General features: G+C 42.8%; 1 protein-coding gene across 2 annotated transcripts in view; it reads left to right on the forward strand.

The window, feature by feature from the left end:
* Window positions 1-15,222, forward strand: part of Stk17b (serine/threonine kinase 17b) — a 29,386-nt gene extending 14,164 nt beyond the window's left edge. For both annotated transcript variants that reach the window (XM_057758860.1, XM_057758861.1), the window contains exons 4-8: window positions 5,067-5,211; window positions 7,028-7,154; window positions 7,719-7,767; window positions 8,762-8,941; window positions 12,620-15,222. In XM_057758860.1, coding sequence (XP_057614843.1) covers window positions 5,067-5,211; window positions 7,028-7,154; window positions 7,719-7,767; window positions 8,762-8,941; window positions 12,620-12,902 — 784 coding nt within the window. In that variant the 3' untranslated portion in view covers window positions 12,903-15,222. The remainder of the gene's footprint in view (window positions 1-5,066; window positions 5,212-7,027; window positions 7,155-7,718; window positions 7,768-8,761; window positions 8,942-12,619) is intronic.
* The last annotated feature ends 1,781 nt before the right edge of the window (window positions 15,223-17,003 follow it).

A 17,003-nucleotide genomic window follows, 5' to 3' on the forward strand; every position in this document is an offset into this window, starting at 1 on the left:
GTGCGTTCTCATGGACTCAATAGTAAGTGTGTACGTTCTCATGGACTCAATAGTAAGTGTGTGCGTTCTCATGGACTCAATAGTAAGTGTGTGCGTTCTCATGGACTCAATAGTAAGTGTGTGCGTTCTCATGGACTCAGGGTGTTTGTTGTGATTGGTGGAACGTGCTATGAAATGGCAGAGGTAATAATAACAGTCTGACAAAATTTATAGGTGCTTGTTAAAAAATACTCCTTTATGTTTGTATGTTTTTGACAAGACTAAATGTTTAGCTTCATACTTACATACCAAAACTAATTAATAGCAGGTAATAAACAAAAGACAACATAATAATTTGGGAATATAGTTGCAAGAATTTGATTCCATATAAATAGTACACAAATTGAGATTTTCTTCTAGAAAATAATGGTAAATAAAATCAAAGTCATTTTTATGACTAAAAACTAAAACCAAACCTGTTTGAATAAAAATGCCTAAGAAAATGACTCAGGAAGAAGCTTGCCCAGAGATGTGCCTCCAACGTCACTAAGATATGTACAGTGCATAGGATGTGAAAGGAGTGTCAGGAACTGTGGCCAAAAGAGAGGGAAAAATCTCTTGTTAGTAAAACATTGGGAACACCAAAATGCTCAGACCGCCATGGCCTGCTGACGCACAGATTAACATCCAGTACAGACAATTAGAATTTTTTTTTGAAGATAAACAACACTGGAAAGAGATCAGGTAAATTAGTACTGAGTTTATCTCAGGTTTTGATAGGTTTTAATAAAGTAATTATGCTTTAATTAAATTTAATAAAGTAATTTATGCCAATTTAGCACAAACTATTAAAGAAAAGTGCTATTTTAGAGAAAATAAGGCTACAAACTATAGTGATTCTTTTTGCCTGCCAGTGTACATCATTGCCCGTTGAATTTCTAAGTGTATTTGTCCTATTTTATTTGCACAGTTATGTGTCTATAGAGTGTGTGTGTGTGTGTGTGTGTGTGTGTGTAGCACACAAGCTCGATGTGGGGATCGGAGATAGAGTTTAGCTGTCCTCTCAGTTGGTCTCCACCTCATGTATCAGAGCAGACCTTCCACTGGACCCAGAGCTCACTGTTTCTGCTGATCTGCCTGGCCTGCTGGCTCCTGAGATTCCTGCCTTGCGTTAGCATTGTGGGTGGGCCACCACACCTGCCTGGTGGTCAGGACTCCTGTGGCAAGCCTATCACCTGCTGAGTCACCTCCCGGCTCCCAGGGCTTTTATGTTAGTGTTGCTGTTGTAAGGAAGTGGAGATTTGTTTATATAGTTTTTGAAAACCAATTGTTTTGTGCAAGGAAGTAGATGTGGCTAGAATTAATTTGTGAATGAAAGTGCTGCTTTTCTAAGGTTAAGCTGGCATGGGGTTTCCTGAGCAGCGAACAGTGTGTGCGTCCCCAGAACCAGACCCCGTAGCAAAGTCTGATCTAGAGCCGGCAGAGTAAGGTAGAGTAACAAGGAAGACTAGGATAGCAACGCCACTTCAGTTTTTATATAGTTTATGATGACTTTTGTCAAAGATTCTTAGCAGCCTTTCCTCTAAATAGAGCTACCTTCCTGTAAGCTATGGGAAAGGCAGCTAGCATAGAAACAGTTAAGGAAAGACTGGAGGATGAGTACGTACAGGACCCTGACTGTGTCTGTCAATCCTGCTGGAGCTCAGGTGAAGCAGCAGGAGTCTCTCAGAAACACGATGCATGTCATGCATAGCCTGTGTTTACAGTCGGAAATGGGTCTAGAGACCTCTCCCAATGACTTAGGAACTGTTGTGACCTCACTGCCCGGCTGAAATATAACGAGCTCTCAGCAAGTGTTTGAGTAGATTAGTATATTTAATCTCATAAAGTGGCTACGACTAAAATTTATTGCTAGGACTGGGGCTTAATTGTGTCTATCACTTTCGAGGTGGCAGCCACCCTGGGCGCTTTCATTTAATTCACACAGTTTGGCCAGACAGGTTTGCTGTAACAAGGAGACATATGTCTTTTGTCTTATACAGTGAAAACGAAATGGTGGGGTCTTTTACTTTGACAGTTTACAGTTTAAATTCCTACCACAAACCATCCCATGTACTCACGTTTATTCTACAAAATTCAAATCTCTGAAGACTTGGAAACATAATACAGTTAACATTCACGCATTCTTCGCTTTGATTCCTCGGTTGTTGACCTTGTGCCGTCTTCACTGAGTCCCTGGAAGACTGCACGTGTTAGTACGTCACATCAGGTGGCATTAGCATCAGCTGGTTTTTTTAAATTTGGAGATGAGTACGGCGGTCTGCCGGATCTCCCATTCGTTATAAAGGGACAGCCTCCCTTTGCAGTTGTCACTAATCTGAGTGATGACCTAGTAAATACCCTTCTCCTTGACAGCCGTTCCTCCGGCGTTCCTGTGGTCCTTGACATGCTTGCTGGCCTTAGCAGTCACCGTGGGTGTCAGGACGTGCTTCGTTCTAATCCCATTATTCTCTCTACATGTATTTACGTAAATTGTATATTTAAATTTATTTAAGCTGGCGTTCTTCTGATAAAAGTGTTCCTTTCCCCTTTTTCACTATGTTTTCATGCTTTCGTTGAACTGTTAGCTAGAGTCAAGTAAAGGTAACCCGTTATGATCAATTAGTGGGCCTAATCGGCTTCTTCCATGATTTTCCTTCATGCCAAGTTTATCAAAGATTGACATTTGTCAGGTAGGCTTTAGATCTCCTACCCGTTCTGTCTGATGAGATTGAGTTAGTGTCTAGAGACTTCCTGGTTCTGCACACTAAGATCCCTTGAGCCTTCCCCAGCTGAACCAGGTCAGCCCACTCTGCATGACACCCTGGTTACAGTGGGTGGTATCTGGCAATTCAGAATAAACCTGCTAAGACAACACCTAGCAGCAAGTGACAAGATCCCCCCCCCCCTTTTTGCTGTTCTTTTAAACTAAAGTATTGCCCGCAATGGCATGTTTTCAGAGAGTCAGAGTTACAGGGTTAGGTTAGGTGCATTTGCTTCTGTTTATATTCAGTGTTGGGGTTTCATTAAAAAAAAAACTCCTTATTAAAAATCATTTTAACTGTAAAAAAGGTATGCACAATTTAAAACTCAGACATGTAAAAATGTTTGGTGCTTGTGTGTGCGTGCATGTGCGTGTGTTGATGGGCAGGGGTCGTGAGCACCTGCTGTGTCGCTCTGTCTTCCATGTCCCCATGGATGGCTGATTCCAGAGGACTCCATGTATGGCTTAGCGCTTTATTCTGCTTGTCTTACACAGATGGCTTTATCTCAGGTAAATCTGGGAGCTGATTGCTGGCTCAAAGAATAAATGCATATCTAACTATATATACAGTGTCTGAACCCCCATGATCATTTTAGAAAGTCCTTTTTTGAGTTTCTGCATTTGCTGACTTTATAAATACACATAAAACTTCCTTTAGCAATTAATATAGCTAGGAGTTCTTCGAGTTCTATTGTGTTTTTGTAAATCAAAGTGGGGTTCTTCTAATTACCTTGTCACTTGTAAGTAAGTTTTAGATCTTCTTATTTTTATCGAAACACATAGCCCACAAAAAAGTATTACCTTCCAGTTAAATGTATCAGTGGCTTTCCAGTCCTCTCTTTGGCTGCTTTGCTGCGGTGGTCTTGTTGCGTCTCTTTATGAATTTAGGGCTCTGAGAATGACAAGTAAGCACATCCCCACTTTGCCCACACTGAATGCTTTAAAAGTGTGTGTGCGGGCAATGAGGCGAATACCTTCAGAACTAGTAAGGGGAACACGTTTTTTAAACGGACACATGAAGTGTTTAGTGCTGAGTTTTAAGCAAACTAAAATTGATTGTGGCATAAACTGATTAGTTTTTTGAAGCCATGAGACAAAAGCTGCCCTTGAAACAGAGCAGCCTAAAGGGGAAGTTGCTGGTAATTAACACGCAATAGCTGTAATTGTGCAGGACCAAGACGAGACACGCTTTTTGTTGGGAAGTTACAGAGTTCTGTCCATTGTGAACGTCCACTGTGCTAGCCAACTTAGCAACAGCCACAATACGCAGTCTTGATTTTTGTGGCGCCTCCACGAGTACCCGCTGACCCGTGTCTTGCTTGCTATGGTTTTCGCAGTTCATGGTACATCTGCACCTTGTACAGTGCTTAGCACACAAGTTCTGAGAACTTCGTGTGTCATCTCTCTGTTTTCACCTTCTGAGAATTGCATTTGCAGTATTGTAATTGCCAATCTCATCTCGGTGCCGCTGCAGGAATGCAGTTGGGCCACTCTATTCTTGACTGGCATTTTTAGTTACAGTAAATAGTGGAACTAGAAAGGGAGGGGTAAATGTGTTGCCATCCACACCATGGATTCCTGCTTCTTCCTCCAGAGACCTTGGGGAACTATGTGGAAAGAAGAGGCTAGTATATTAAATATTCATGAGTATAAACTTATTTCTTTTTCCAAATTGCAGTTTTCCTATATTGCCTTCCCATGACTGGTTTTGTAGTTTCTAATTGTGAAATATCTGGTACTTACGTTGCCTTTATCATGATACCTCAAGTCAGACAATACAGTTAGTTTTTGTGAATGTTCAAAAGGTTTTGGTGAGTGGGGTAGGATGGAGTGGGCTGTGTGTCACTGTTGAGTGGGTAGGATGGAGTGGGCTGTGTGTCACTGTTGAGTGGGTAGGATGGAGTGGGGTGTGTGTCACTGTTGAGTGGGTAGGATGGAGTGGGCTGTGTGTCATTGGCTCCTTCAGACATGTTCCTTACCAGCGGATATTTTTCCCTGTGTTGTCATAAACCAGGTGTCAGCAGCAAATCCTCATGATTTTCCTTGGCATGCTGTGTGCAGATCAATCCGTGACAGCTTACAGCGGCAGTGTAAAGTATTGGTGCTTGGAACTTAAGTTTGAGACCACTGTACCCTACATACAACATCTATCTTAGTCTTGACAGCCACGGAGATGCTATACAAGCATGGACGTTTACATGAACATTTGCTTAATGGGTATGCAATATTTAAAGGTCATTTTTAGATAAATGATTTTAATAGTTCTATTTGAATTTTCTTTCAGTGCTGCAGGTGGGGAAATTTTTAACCTGTGTTTACCTGAGGTGGCTGAAATGGTATCTGAAAATGATGTTGTCAGGCTCATTAAACAAATACTTGAAGGAGTGGATTATCTACATCAGAATAACATTGTTCACCTTGACTTAAAGGTTGGTAATGTGATTTAAACTAACATTGCTGTTCTTTCTCTGTCCTTGGTAGCTCAGTGTCAGGCTGGCCTTGGTAGAAATAGGGCCTATCGTGGTCTAGACCCATGGGTGCCTCTGCCTGTGTCGGGCTGCATTGGGCTTCGCTTTGTACTGAGTCAGGAGAGGCTGCCTGTGTGCTAAGCGTGAATCATACCACCTAAAATCCAGCACCCTTACATGTAATCTATCCGTCCTGCGCCAAGGCATATCCACCTTGCCTGGCTCCTCCTCCCTTTGAAGTGATTGGTTCTGCTGACTGCCTGATCCCCTCCTGTTGTTCCTCATCCCTCTGCTTCTGCATCTCATTCCCCTTTCTCTGAGGTGTCGTGTGGTCTGTCTCTGTAGTTTAGTCAGTCCCGAGAGCCATGGTCTGTCTGTCTTTCCTGCACAGCCACTCCCAGGCCTTGTAGTCCGAAGTAACACGTTTGTTACCCCCCTGGATTCTCTCTGTCTGTATAGTTGGCCTGCATGAGCCTTTGGGTTCCTCTGCCACCTTCATAATATAATTCCAAAATAGTTGCCTAGCATAACCCAGACCTGTCTCTAATTTCCAACTCTTTTTCCACCTGTGGATTCTGTACATTTGAAAGTTCTATAAATTTAACTGTACACTGCCCAGCTCTTTATCCTATCCCCTTAAAAACAAAGCAAAACGAAGATAAAAACCACATTTTTGTTTCCCTGTGGAGGGGGACGAAATTTTTATCATCTGGCCTCCCTGCCCCTTCTCCTGTAATCATGTGGTTGGGGAAGGGCAGCATAGTAAGTGCCAGGATGATTAGCTGTGAATCTGTTTGGTCTTTGTCCTGCGTAATGCAAACTGTCCCACGGCACCTCCGAGCACTTGACGTCGGGGTGGCCTGTAAACCTGGCTTTTCACACTGCGACCATGAAGCTGACAGCAGAGTTTACTTGTCTCCTATAGTCGTCTTGTGATTTAACGTGAAGCCTGGCATTAGTCCCTAAGTTAAAAGACTATTAGGATTTTTGCACAGACTTTGTGAGCACCACTTCTGCATTTATAATGGGTTCTGATAGGGTGCTTTATCATACCTACAGTAATAAAGGGAAACAGCGGAGGACACGCACATATACAGATACAGCTTATTGTCTGAGCCATACACCTCAGGACAGTCAGGCCCAGCTCGTCTAGGACCATCCGTCACACTGTATAGAACCACGTTCTGCCCTGGACATGCATATGCGTGTAACTCCTGCATGCTTACCCTGCTGTCTCCCAGAGCACCTTTCTCATTGACAGACTCAGTCTGAGCATCGTCTCTACCGCCAAGACTGCATGTTTGTGTGTGCGTGTGTGTGTGTGTGTGTTCACCACTTAAACTTTTTTTTTTTTTTTTTTTTTTTTTGGTTTTTCGAGACAGGGTTTCTCTGTGGCTTTGGAACCTGTCCTGGAACTAGCTCTGTAGACCAGGCTGGTCTCGAACTCACAGAGATCCGCCTGCCTCTGCCTCCCAAGTGCTGGGATTAAAGGCGTGCGCCACCACCGCCCGGCCCACTTAAACTTTTTGTGGGCAGAATTTAGTGTTCTTGTCTTTATAACTGCATAATCCATATGTCATAATCAGCCCAGTGTCTTACAAACTGAAACTTGTTGGCCGCCTTTTACTTTCTTCGTCATTAAATGTGGGCTTCTCCTAACTGGCAGTTGAGCGGTGTTGGCTGAAGTTCTGTAAGGATGCAAAGAGCTGAGCAGCAAGGTAGACTCCTTCACCCCCTCTGCTGTGCATTGCTCATCTCTTTTGTGTGCTTTATTTAGCCGCAGAATATACTACTGAGCAGTATATACCCACTTGGAGACATAAAGATTGTAGATTTTGGAATGTCTCGAAAAATTGGGAATGCGTGTGAGCTTCGAGAAATCATGGGAACACCTGAATACTTAGGTAAGAAATGCATTTATTTTTATATCATTTTGAAATGTATAAAGATACCTATTTAAAGCTATATTTATGATGGAGATGTGGCTAACTCATATGGTGGAGTACTTACCAAAACAAACAGAAAAATCCTCACGTATTTTAGATCACACAGTACTAGGATTCATTTGATTCAGGAAGTTTAGTGCATTCAAACATGGTTATGACTCATTAAATGAGGGGCAGTGAATACAGGAACAGGTTACACATTTGGAACAGCTCACAGGACATTGGCTACGTGCAAAAGCACAGTGCATGTTTATACTGACTTTGTATGCAGGGAGAAAAGCCTAAAAGGGAAATGAGTAGCAAATAGGCAGAAAGCAGAGGAGAGAAACAGAAGCACTTCTTCATGCCATGTCCACACTATCAGCTGTGCAGAATCTCAAGATGATTAAAGCCCCACTACATTCCTGTTGGCGTTCTCTTACTCTGCCTTCCATAGCCAAATCAAGTCGTAATTTAATGTAAGGTGATTATTTTGTTTTCAAGTTTGCCTGTGTTGAGTCTTAATTTAATTTTCTCTTTCAGCTCCAGAAATCCTCAACTATGACCCCATTACCACCGCGACAGATATGTGGTGAGAGTCTATTGGTTATCTAGACACCAGCCTTCACAACTGCATAATAGATACTTAGCTTTTATAAAAGCAAGTTTAATATTAAGAATAAGGCTTTCTGTCAAAGATTCTATTCCAAAGAGGTCATTGAAGACATTTTACGTGCCTGTCCTTTTCAGTGAGCTCTTGAGCCAGAGGTGCAGAGATAGAAACTCCCCTCGCTAGTCACCTCAGCTGAGTAAGAGCTAGGAAGCCTCAGTGACACACACTCCGGAAGCTGGCTTGTGTGTCCCTCATAGCTTGGCGTGACTCTCTGCCATGCTCTGCGAGTCTAGAAGGGATCGGCACGGTATTTGCTGAGCAGGAGTCAGCACTAGGATGGGCCATGGAATTTCTGTTGCCACGACAGACCGACTGACTTACTTTAGCCTTACTCTCCTGATTGTTTGAATCTAATGGGTTTGTAACGATACAAAGGTCTGATTACTGATAAATGTGTAAAGTCTGCTGTGTTGTCTTGCCCTAGCTCCTGACCAGCCTTGTCCTTAACATATTTACATTTGAAAGTTTTTGCCCTTCCAACCTTGGGCTTTGCCAAACTTGCAGACTGAGTTTGCACAAAACCCTGGCTACATCATTATTGTGTAATTGGACAGACTTAAAATGCAGCTGTCTTATGTTCCCATCATGTGTCTATACCAAAGGTTGTATAGACTGTAGATAAAATAATATTTTCATTGGATTATGTTGATATTATATGTAACATATATGTGGACTCTGTTTTCTTTGTGAGGCCAATGGAAGTATTGTAACTATTTTAGGTTTTAAAATACAGTAATCTCTTGAAGCAGTTTAAGTCTTTTTTTACTGCCAGTTTTGAGGACAGGAACTTGTGTACTATTTATTGTGTTATCTATAAATATTGTTAAATTAATAGACCTTTTAAACTTCCTTCTCCCTCATCTGTCTTTCAGGAATGTTGGTGTAATAGTGTCTTCTCCCTCGTGTTTTTCAGGAATATTGGTGTAATAGCGTATATGCTGTTAACTCACACATCGCCCTTTGTAGGAGAAGATAACCAAGAAACATACCTGAATATTTCTCAAGTCAACGTAGATTATTCAGAAGAAACTTTCTCCTCAGTTTCACAACTGGCCACGGACTTCATCCAGACCCTCCTAGTAAAGAATCCAGAGTAAGTAAAGCTGTGAGTTAAATGTTGATACAAAAGAAATGACGTGTCCCTATCGAGAAGGGCGCAGTCTGCACAAAATACACCGTGTGTGCAGACCATGGTGGGCGCATGGAAGTTGAAGGGAACTGCCAGAAAGCAGGCAGGGGTATGGGGAAGAGAGGGACGGGAATCTCAGTAATAAAAACTATTTTGTGCATGTATGGAATTGTTATTGTGAGCCATTTTTGTAAAATTTGAAATGCTAGGAAAGTAAAAATACACTAATGTCACAAGAAAGGTGATTCTAAAGTCACACAGAGTTATTACACGTCTGTTCAGATTTCTGGTAAAGTGATAGAGAGTTGATATGAAAGACAATTAAATAACCAATATGCAACTCTAAGCAAAAAAGCACACAACAGGAAGTTTAGAATGAAGGGGAGATTAAACTAAATGCAGAAAATAAATTCCTGATTTACATTTTCTCCTGAGGCTTTCTAAATTGAAGGGCTTTAGTAATTTCATTAACATGTGTTTGCTTGGCCAGCACGTGTTTCAAACTTGACTGGTTTTCCATTGTTCTCTGACACATTATCTGTTCAGCATAGGTTAGGGTGAGGTGTCTGCACCCCAGTTTTCCTCTCAGCTGTCGTGAAAAGCACATCTTCATGCGTAAAGGGAATCTCCCCATAAGCAGACGTTAGGCCTGGGGGTGAGGAGGAAATGCTCTGTCCAATCCTCTCAATCTGTGTTTTCGGGTAGTGTTGAAACACAGTATTTAAGCATTTTGCTTACCAGCTGCATCCCACATATATTTCAGTTGAACCGACCAGTTTAACTTCAGAAAAAAAAAATGATTGTCTTAGTTAGGGTTTCTACTGCTGTGAAGAGACACCATGACCACAGCAGCTCCTATAAAGGAAACATTTGAGGTGGCAGCTGATAATTTCAGAGCTTCAGTCCATCATCATGGTGGGGAGTATGCAGCATACAGGCAGATACGGTGCTGGAGAAGCCTACTTCTTTGATTCACAGACAACAGGAAGTAAACTGAGACACCAGGTGCTATCTTGAGCATTTATGAGCCCTCAAAGTCTGCCCCACATGACACGCTTCCTCCAGCAAGGCCACACCTCCTAATAGTCCCAGTCCTTTGGGAGGCCATTTTCTTTCAAACCACCTCAGTGGTCCTTAGAAAATAAAGCACACATTTATTCTGTAATAAAGGATATCTAGCCAGGTGGTGGTGACGCACGCCTTTAATCCCAGCACTCGGGAGGCAGAGGCAGGCGGATATCTGTGAGTTCGAGACCAGCCTGGTCTACAAGAGCTAGTTCCAGGACAGGCTCCAAAACCACAGAGAAACCCTGTCTCGAAAAAAAAAAAAAGAATATCTAAAGCACGCATTTATTCTGTAATAAAGGATATCTAAAAATTAAGTACAACAATCAGTCATGATCGTTGACTGATGTTTTCTCTGAGCTTTATAGAAACAGATTTTTTTTTTTGTATTGCCTTACACAAATGTGAATTCATGGGCTGAGGGTGAAGCCAAATGGTAGAATTCCCTCATTTGTGTAAGGCTGTGGCATTGGTCCCCACCACTGAAAACTAGTATGTGAGCAGAGATTAAAGAAGAAAGGTCTAAGCTGGGCGATGGTGGCGCACGCCTTTAATCCCAGCACTCGGGAGGCAGAGGCAGGCGGATCTCTGTGAGTTCGAGACCAGCTTGGTCTACAAGAGCTAGTTCCAGGACAGGCTCCAAAGCCACAGAGAAACCCTGTCTCGAAAAACCAAAAAAAAAAAAAAAAAAAAAAAAAGAAGAAGAAAGGTCTAAGTTCACAAAGTACATCCTAGATACTATAAATGCTTGTTTTCCATAATCTTCTAAAAGATACTGGTATTATTGCATATTAGAAGTAATTGGGAGGACACATAAAACCATGTTGCAAAATATAAAACAGAAATTCCTGCCCTGGGGAGAATCAACCTAGTTTCTGGAAGGCATTTCTTTAGTGTTCACCAGATTGCTCTTTATAACATCAGGGTCTTGGAAGCACCAGTAGGGTCTTGTTAAACAGACTGTGGGGTACCAGGGTGGAAGAGTGACATATGAATAAATACTTTTAGCTCTGCAGTGACGTAGAGGGATACTTAAGTTGTATTATCTACTTTGAGTTACCACCTTACTCTGAGTGGCTCTCAGAAAATCTGATAACTCTCATGCTGGAGAGGATGTGAGGAAAGAGGAATCCTAGTCACTGTTCGTGAGACTGCAAATCAGTAGTCATTATGCAAATTAATTGTAGGTTCTCTAAAAATTCAAAAGAAATTATTTTATGACCCAGAGGGACTCTATGTCCTACCACAGAGATATTGGTATACCCATGATTATTGGTGCTTTATTTATAATAGCAAGGAAACCGAGCCAGTCAGTAGATGAATAGATAGTGAAAATGCACAAAATATACAAAATGAAATATTACCCAGTTGTAAAGAAAAATCATGAAATTTGTAGGAAAATGAAGTTGGAAAGTATAATATTAAGGAGGTGCAGTATAATATTAAGAAACTAGCAGTGTTCTCCCTCATATGTGGATCTTAGGCTATAATATAGGCATGTATATGTAGACAGCTCCAAGTGTAGATATAGTGTAGCATCTACAGAGGAGACCAAGGCAGGGTGACGTTAAGTTATGAGGAAGGTCGGAATGCAGGCTGAAGGACACAGGAGTCCCGGAAGAGCATAGAATGCCAGTTGTTTTTCTAGTTGAAACTCTGCCACTGGCTTTCCTTTTCCGCGTGTGTGGTGGATAAGTGCGTGCAAGTGGAATTGTCAGAGAAAGTGTGAACCAGTGCAGCCCCATGGCTTCAGAATTCCATCCTAACTGTGGAGAAGGCCGCTGAGACGCACAGGTCGCGACCGGGCAAGTGTTTTGAGTGGCTGCTTAATCTGTTGTGAGCTCATTATAACAAAATGGTTTTGTTTACTAAGAGTAAAGTGATGTATTTTCAGGTGGGCGAGAAAGCAGCTGACAAAAATGATCATAGAGAAACTCTCTGGAGTTGACATAGAGAAAATAATCTTACTTCCTTAGAACGAGACTTGAAAGTACACACTAGCCCATGCCTCCACCTGGCTGCCAGGCAGGATCCATTGCCGTCACGGGTTAACACAGACCTTGCACTGCCGGGAAGAGAGGTTTTGCTCAGGACCTCACAGTGCTCGCCACTTGTCTCTGCCGTGTGGGGCCGAGGCGAGATGGATCATGACGTGCCGTATGATGAAGGCCCAGCCATGTTACCTCCTCCAGGGTTGTCCTCAGCGAGTCCACCACCTTCCACTCATGTCACAGGCCAGTGGCCTTTAGGGAGACACTCAGTATCCAGACTGCAGCATGACGCTGACAGCTTGGGAAATTTGCCTCAGATTCAAGTCTTCTAGTATGTCCTTCAGTGGTCTGTTAGATGACAGTAATGGTGCCTATTTCCTAGGTTCCCTGTGATTATTAATAATATATTGAAGCATGTGAACTAGCCCTAGTGTATGCATGAGCAGTTCATGAGAGTCAGCTGTGCCCACTGCACTGTTGGGGCTTTATGCTGTGTGCTGTCTCCATCCGTGTCCGTGTAAAGCAGATGGGAAGCCGTCTCCAGCCGGCTCTTGTGCTCATCTTTCCCGTGTGCTTCCTGCCGCAGGAAAAGACCCACAGCAGAGTCCTGCCTGTCTCATTCGTGGCTGAAGCAGTGGGACTTGGGAAGCTTGTTTCACCCCGAGGAGACTTCGGGTTCCTCTCCAGTTCAGGATCACACCCTCAGATCCTCTGAAGACAGGACCCCCAAATCCTCCTGTAACGGAAGCTGTGGAGACCGGGAGGACAAGGAGAATATCCCCGAGGACAGCAGCATGATCTCTAAGCGATTCCGCTTCGATGACTCCTTGCCCAGCCCCCACGAGCTTGTTCCGGACTTGCTGTGCTAGCACTTTTCTCTGTGAGCCGTCGGGACTGACGTGGAGATTGAAAATCCTCTCTGTGCGAGATTGTCTCTAGCTTCATGTGTGATATATTTTTATTACAAATGCACTTTTGCTTAGAAGAACGTAGGGAACAGTTTAAATGCTAGGTTTCTATTTGCTAGCGTAGCATTTCCTGTCCTGAAGTTGTTTTACAGAGAAAAATATTTAAGTATATGACAAAAATGTAAATTGTGCATGTGAGTTCACATGCAACTAAAAGAATTCAAGTTCAGTTGAACTTATAAAATGTTTTACATATCAAGAAAAATGGGTTCTATTATGGTGAGTGAAGACTGAACAGAGTGCAAACATTGGAATGTAATAGCTTCTCTAAGGCGAGCCCTGTGCCGTGACTGTTGACGGAATTGGTCTGGGGAAGCAATGTCAAGTATAAAGCACACTGTACTGAGATGCTGTTTATTAGCAATGCTCCAGAGATAGTCACTATTGGAAGTGCTTTCCACTTACCAACCAACACCTTGAAACTATGTAAGATTTCCTTTGTGTGCGGGATGCTCCGTGAGAGGGGCTGTCAGCCAGAGCAGAGAGGAAGCAAGGCTGATCCAGGCTTTTTCTCTGCAAGCTGAAGCAAAACATGACATCATTTTCCAACTCCGATGTGTTCTGCACACTCATCGTACATCAGATCTAGCAAAGGTCTGGAAGATGGGAATGTGTGGTTTGCAAATAAGAAAAGCCCTCCCCATCCTCTAGAATCACCAGAGTATAGGAGAATTGGGAAAAGCCAAATGTGTGCTCATTTCAGTCAGCTAGACACACTCATAAAGGGAAATGCTAAGTCCAGGCAGCTCACTCAGTGTTGGGTGTCTCCTAAGTCTTAGAACAAGCCCACCGTTTAGAGTCTTCCACAAAAGTACCAGAGTATTAGTGGAACTGTTGGCACCAGAGTCCTTGGTAGACAGCGCAAAACATTATGGCTTAGGCATTGCTGGAGTTCTTCAGTGAAATTCCGAGTGAGTGAGGAGGCTTGACACGCAGCTATCTCCAGGGTCCGTGTGTGTGTGTCTGTGTGTGGCGTGTGCGTGTGTGTGTGGCGTGTGTGTGGTTTTGCTGGAAACGACACAGATGAGCATCTAGTGTTGAGTCCGTGGTCAGTAACTATGTTCAGTCCTGATGGGAAGGAGCCTGGGGAATGCTCTGGTGACTTCCCATTTGTGCCTGCTAGAAGGTCTGTAATAATATGCTACTATAATAAACTCCATTACCAAAAAACTTAATAAAAAGCCCCTGTATTTCCACATTGAAGTGGGTTTAGGCTAGCGATCTGTAAATTCTTGAAATTGTTAATAAAAATTCTGAGTTCTTTAGAAAACTTTAAACTGTTTTAAATGAGCATCAGGTGTTTGACTAAACATTGAGTTCCTTCTGTCTTTGTCATCTTTAAAGGAACAGTTGTGCTTTGTATATGTGTGTGCATACGTGTATGTATACAGTGTATGTATATATGTATAGATAGAGAAAATAGAGTCTTGGGTTGTTTTTTATTTTATTTTTTTTTTTTATTTTTATTTTTGTTTTTCGAGACAGGGTTTCTCTGTGGTTTTTGGAGCCTTTCCTGGGAACTAGCTCTTGTAGACCAGGCTGGCCTCGAACTCACAGAGATCCTCCTGCCTCTGCCTCCCGAGTGCTGGGATTAAAGGCACGCGCCACCACCGCCTGGCCAAATAGAGTCTTTAAACATTCTTACGTTAGACATTCTTTGCTTGTGTATTGTGCTCAACTCAGGTGCCAAAGGAACCCTCTTGTATGAATCATAGATGCTTTCTGGAGGACATCATCTGTTGGCCCAGTAAGCTAAACTCTGAAGATGCTGCATTTAACTCATGTGTCTAAAACTGAGGAGTTGATAAACCATTGATTGCTTGTGTATTTTCCACCAGTATTAATTCAGGTGAAGTCGTTAGTCAAATCATAAGGAAGGATTGTGGTTGCTTTCCCAACAGGTAACATCTTATCGTAAAACTTTAAAAAGTATTATGCCATACCACAAGAGTAAACATTTGAAGTTTTAATTTTAAGCCATTTGTTTAAAAATCTCTTTTTATTGTCTTTCTTTTTCTGGGGAATTCTGAGATGGTTTGCCTGTTCTCCTTAGTTAAGGGGCCACCAATCTGTAAACTCCGCACCTTTTCTTGAGATGTTGTTTATTGTAAAACAGTAGCTAGTGATTATACACAGAATATAAAAACGGTCTTTCCATAAAGGTGAATTCAAGTATTTCCTGTGTTGAAATCTGGAAATAAATGTCTTTTGAGAGAATCTATCTGAAATGCCTTAGTTCTTCCTCTTCTCCCTGCAAGGCTGAAGAACAAGTCCATCAAGAGCAGACGTGTGATGATGTCTCTCTTGCTCCAGTAGGGGTTGGAGAGCCCCTCTGAGAATCAGCTCACACACCTCAGGAGAGCTGCTGGCGTGTGAAAGCTCATGAAACTCACATCGCTGTTTCGGGTGGATCTGGGTGGCTGGGATTTTGGAACTGCTGGTGCATAAAAGGCATTTGAGGGGTCTCCGTTTGTGATTGAGGTGGCGTCAGTCCTGTTACTCACGATGCTAACAGCCACAGTCCGTCTGAAGTTCCCACCCTTGCAGAGTTCTAAAGCTTTGCTCCCCAGGAAATGCAGCAGCGTGCTTCTGTAACCTCTGCTTGTAACATTCTTCTTTGGCAGCCAGTCGGCACACAGCCTCACTCACCTGTTTAAAGACGCTATGTAATGTAATCTACATGGCTAGGTCATTAGCTTCGAACCAGCTGGAAATAGTCTAGACCTGTAATGCCAGCACTGGAGAGACAGAAGCAGGAGCGTCTTCAGCACATTCAAGACCAGCCTGGTCTGCACAGTGAGTCCCAGCATAGTAAGACCCTGTCTCATAAAAGCCAAAGCAAACGAAAACCTGTGCCTAACTTATGCTGAACTCAGGGCTACAAGGATGAACTCCTGAGCCTTGCTTGTCTCACACTAATTCTCTCCGTGTCACCGTCCTCTGGGTGTAGAGACAGACACACAGCAAGGTACTCTGTCGTGTTTAACTGAAACCAGCGAAAGTGTCGGCTTTTTCAAGTTCTGTGACAGTTTCCTTTACCCCAGCGGAGAGCAAGTTCCGTCAGGTGCCTTGTTCTTTTGAGAAATGGTCAAAACAAGATCATGGCAGAAGCCACAAATTACGTTGCTGGCAATTTTAGACTCAGAGCCTTCTCCATGAGACCAGCCCCTATGTGAACTGTTCCAAACCAGGGGCAGCGGGTGACCCAGACTTGTGTGGGCGTAGAACGAAAAGGTCTCGACTTCCTTCAGGAAGGTCTGCCTTGCATCAGGGGAGGAGGCCTATTTTGGTGGGATACTTGGTTTAACTTTAAAATTTTTAGTTTTAGCCCCTCCCCCTTAAAAAAAATCATGTAGGCTCCCATCTTGATTAAAAAAAAAAAAAGTGACACTGATGTCAAAGGTCATCAGGAATCCATCCAGACTTAGCACCTTCACTCAAAGGAGCTTTGGGCACGTAAACGTGGGGGTCCAAACCTTAGCACCACAAAAACAAAAAACAAAACCCAACCCCACCCCTCCAAAAAAACAAAAGAACGGAAACAAAATCTTTAAGGTTCATTTATCAGCATTGAAAAATAAGACCAGTTTTCTCCTTAAGAAGTGTCCAGCCAAATCAGAGTAAAGTGCAAGAAAGGACTCGGAAGCCAGTCTGTCCTGACCCAGGGCCGTTCTTCCAATGTGGGGCAACATAGGCTAAAATGCTTTGGATATTATCCATGGACACTTTTTTTTTTTTTTTTTTTTTTTGGTTTCTCTGTGGTTTTGGAGCCTGTCCTGGAACTAGTATCCATGGACACTTAAACTTGGAACATAGCACTAGATGGTAAAGCGATGGGATTCAGTGATATTCAAAATCTAGCTTATCTAGGGGGTGGGATTCATATTGCTTTGTGAGGACCAAATCATTTCCTTGTGTCCATCAGCTACCGTTATTGCTGTCACAACATACCAGACAACGCAAGAGAGGAAGAGTCTGTTTGACTTCACAGGTAGTTCATCT

The sequence above is a fragment of the Chionomys nivalis genome, chromosome 26, assembly GCF_950005125.1.
Source record: "Chionomys nivalis chromosome 26, mChiNiv1.1, whole genome shotgun sequence".
Taxonomy (NCBI): domain Eukaryota; kingdom Metazoa; phylum Chordata; class Mammalia; order Rodentia; family Cricetidae; genus Chionomys; species Chionomys nivalis.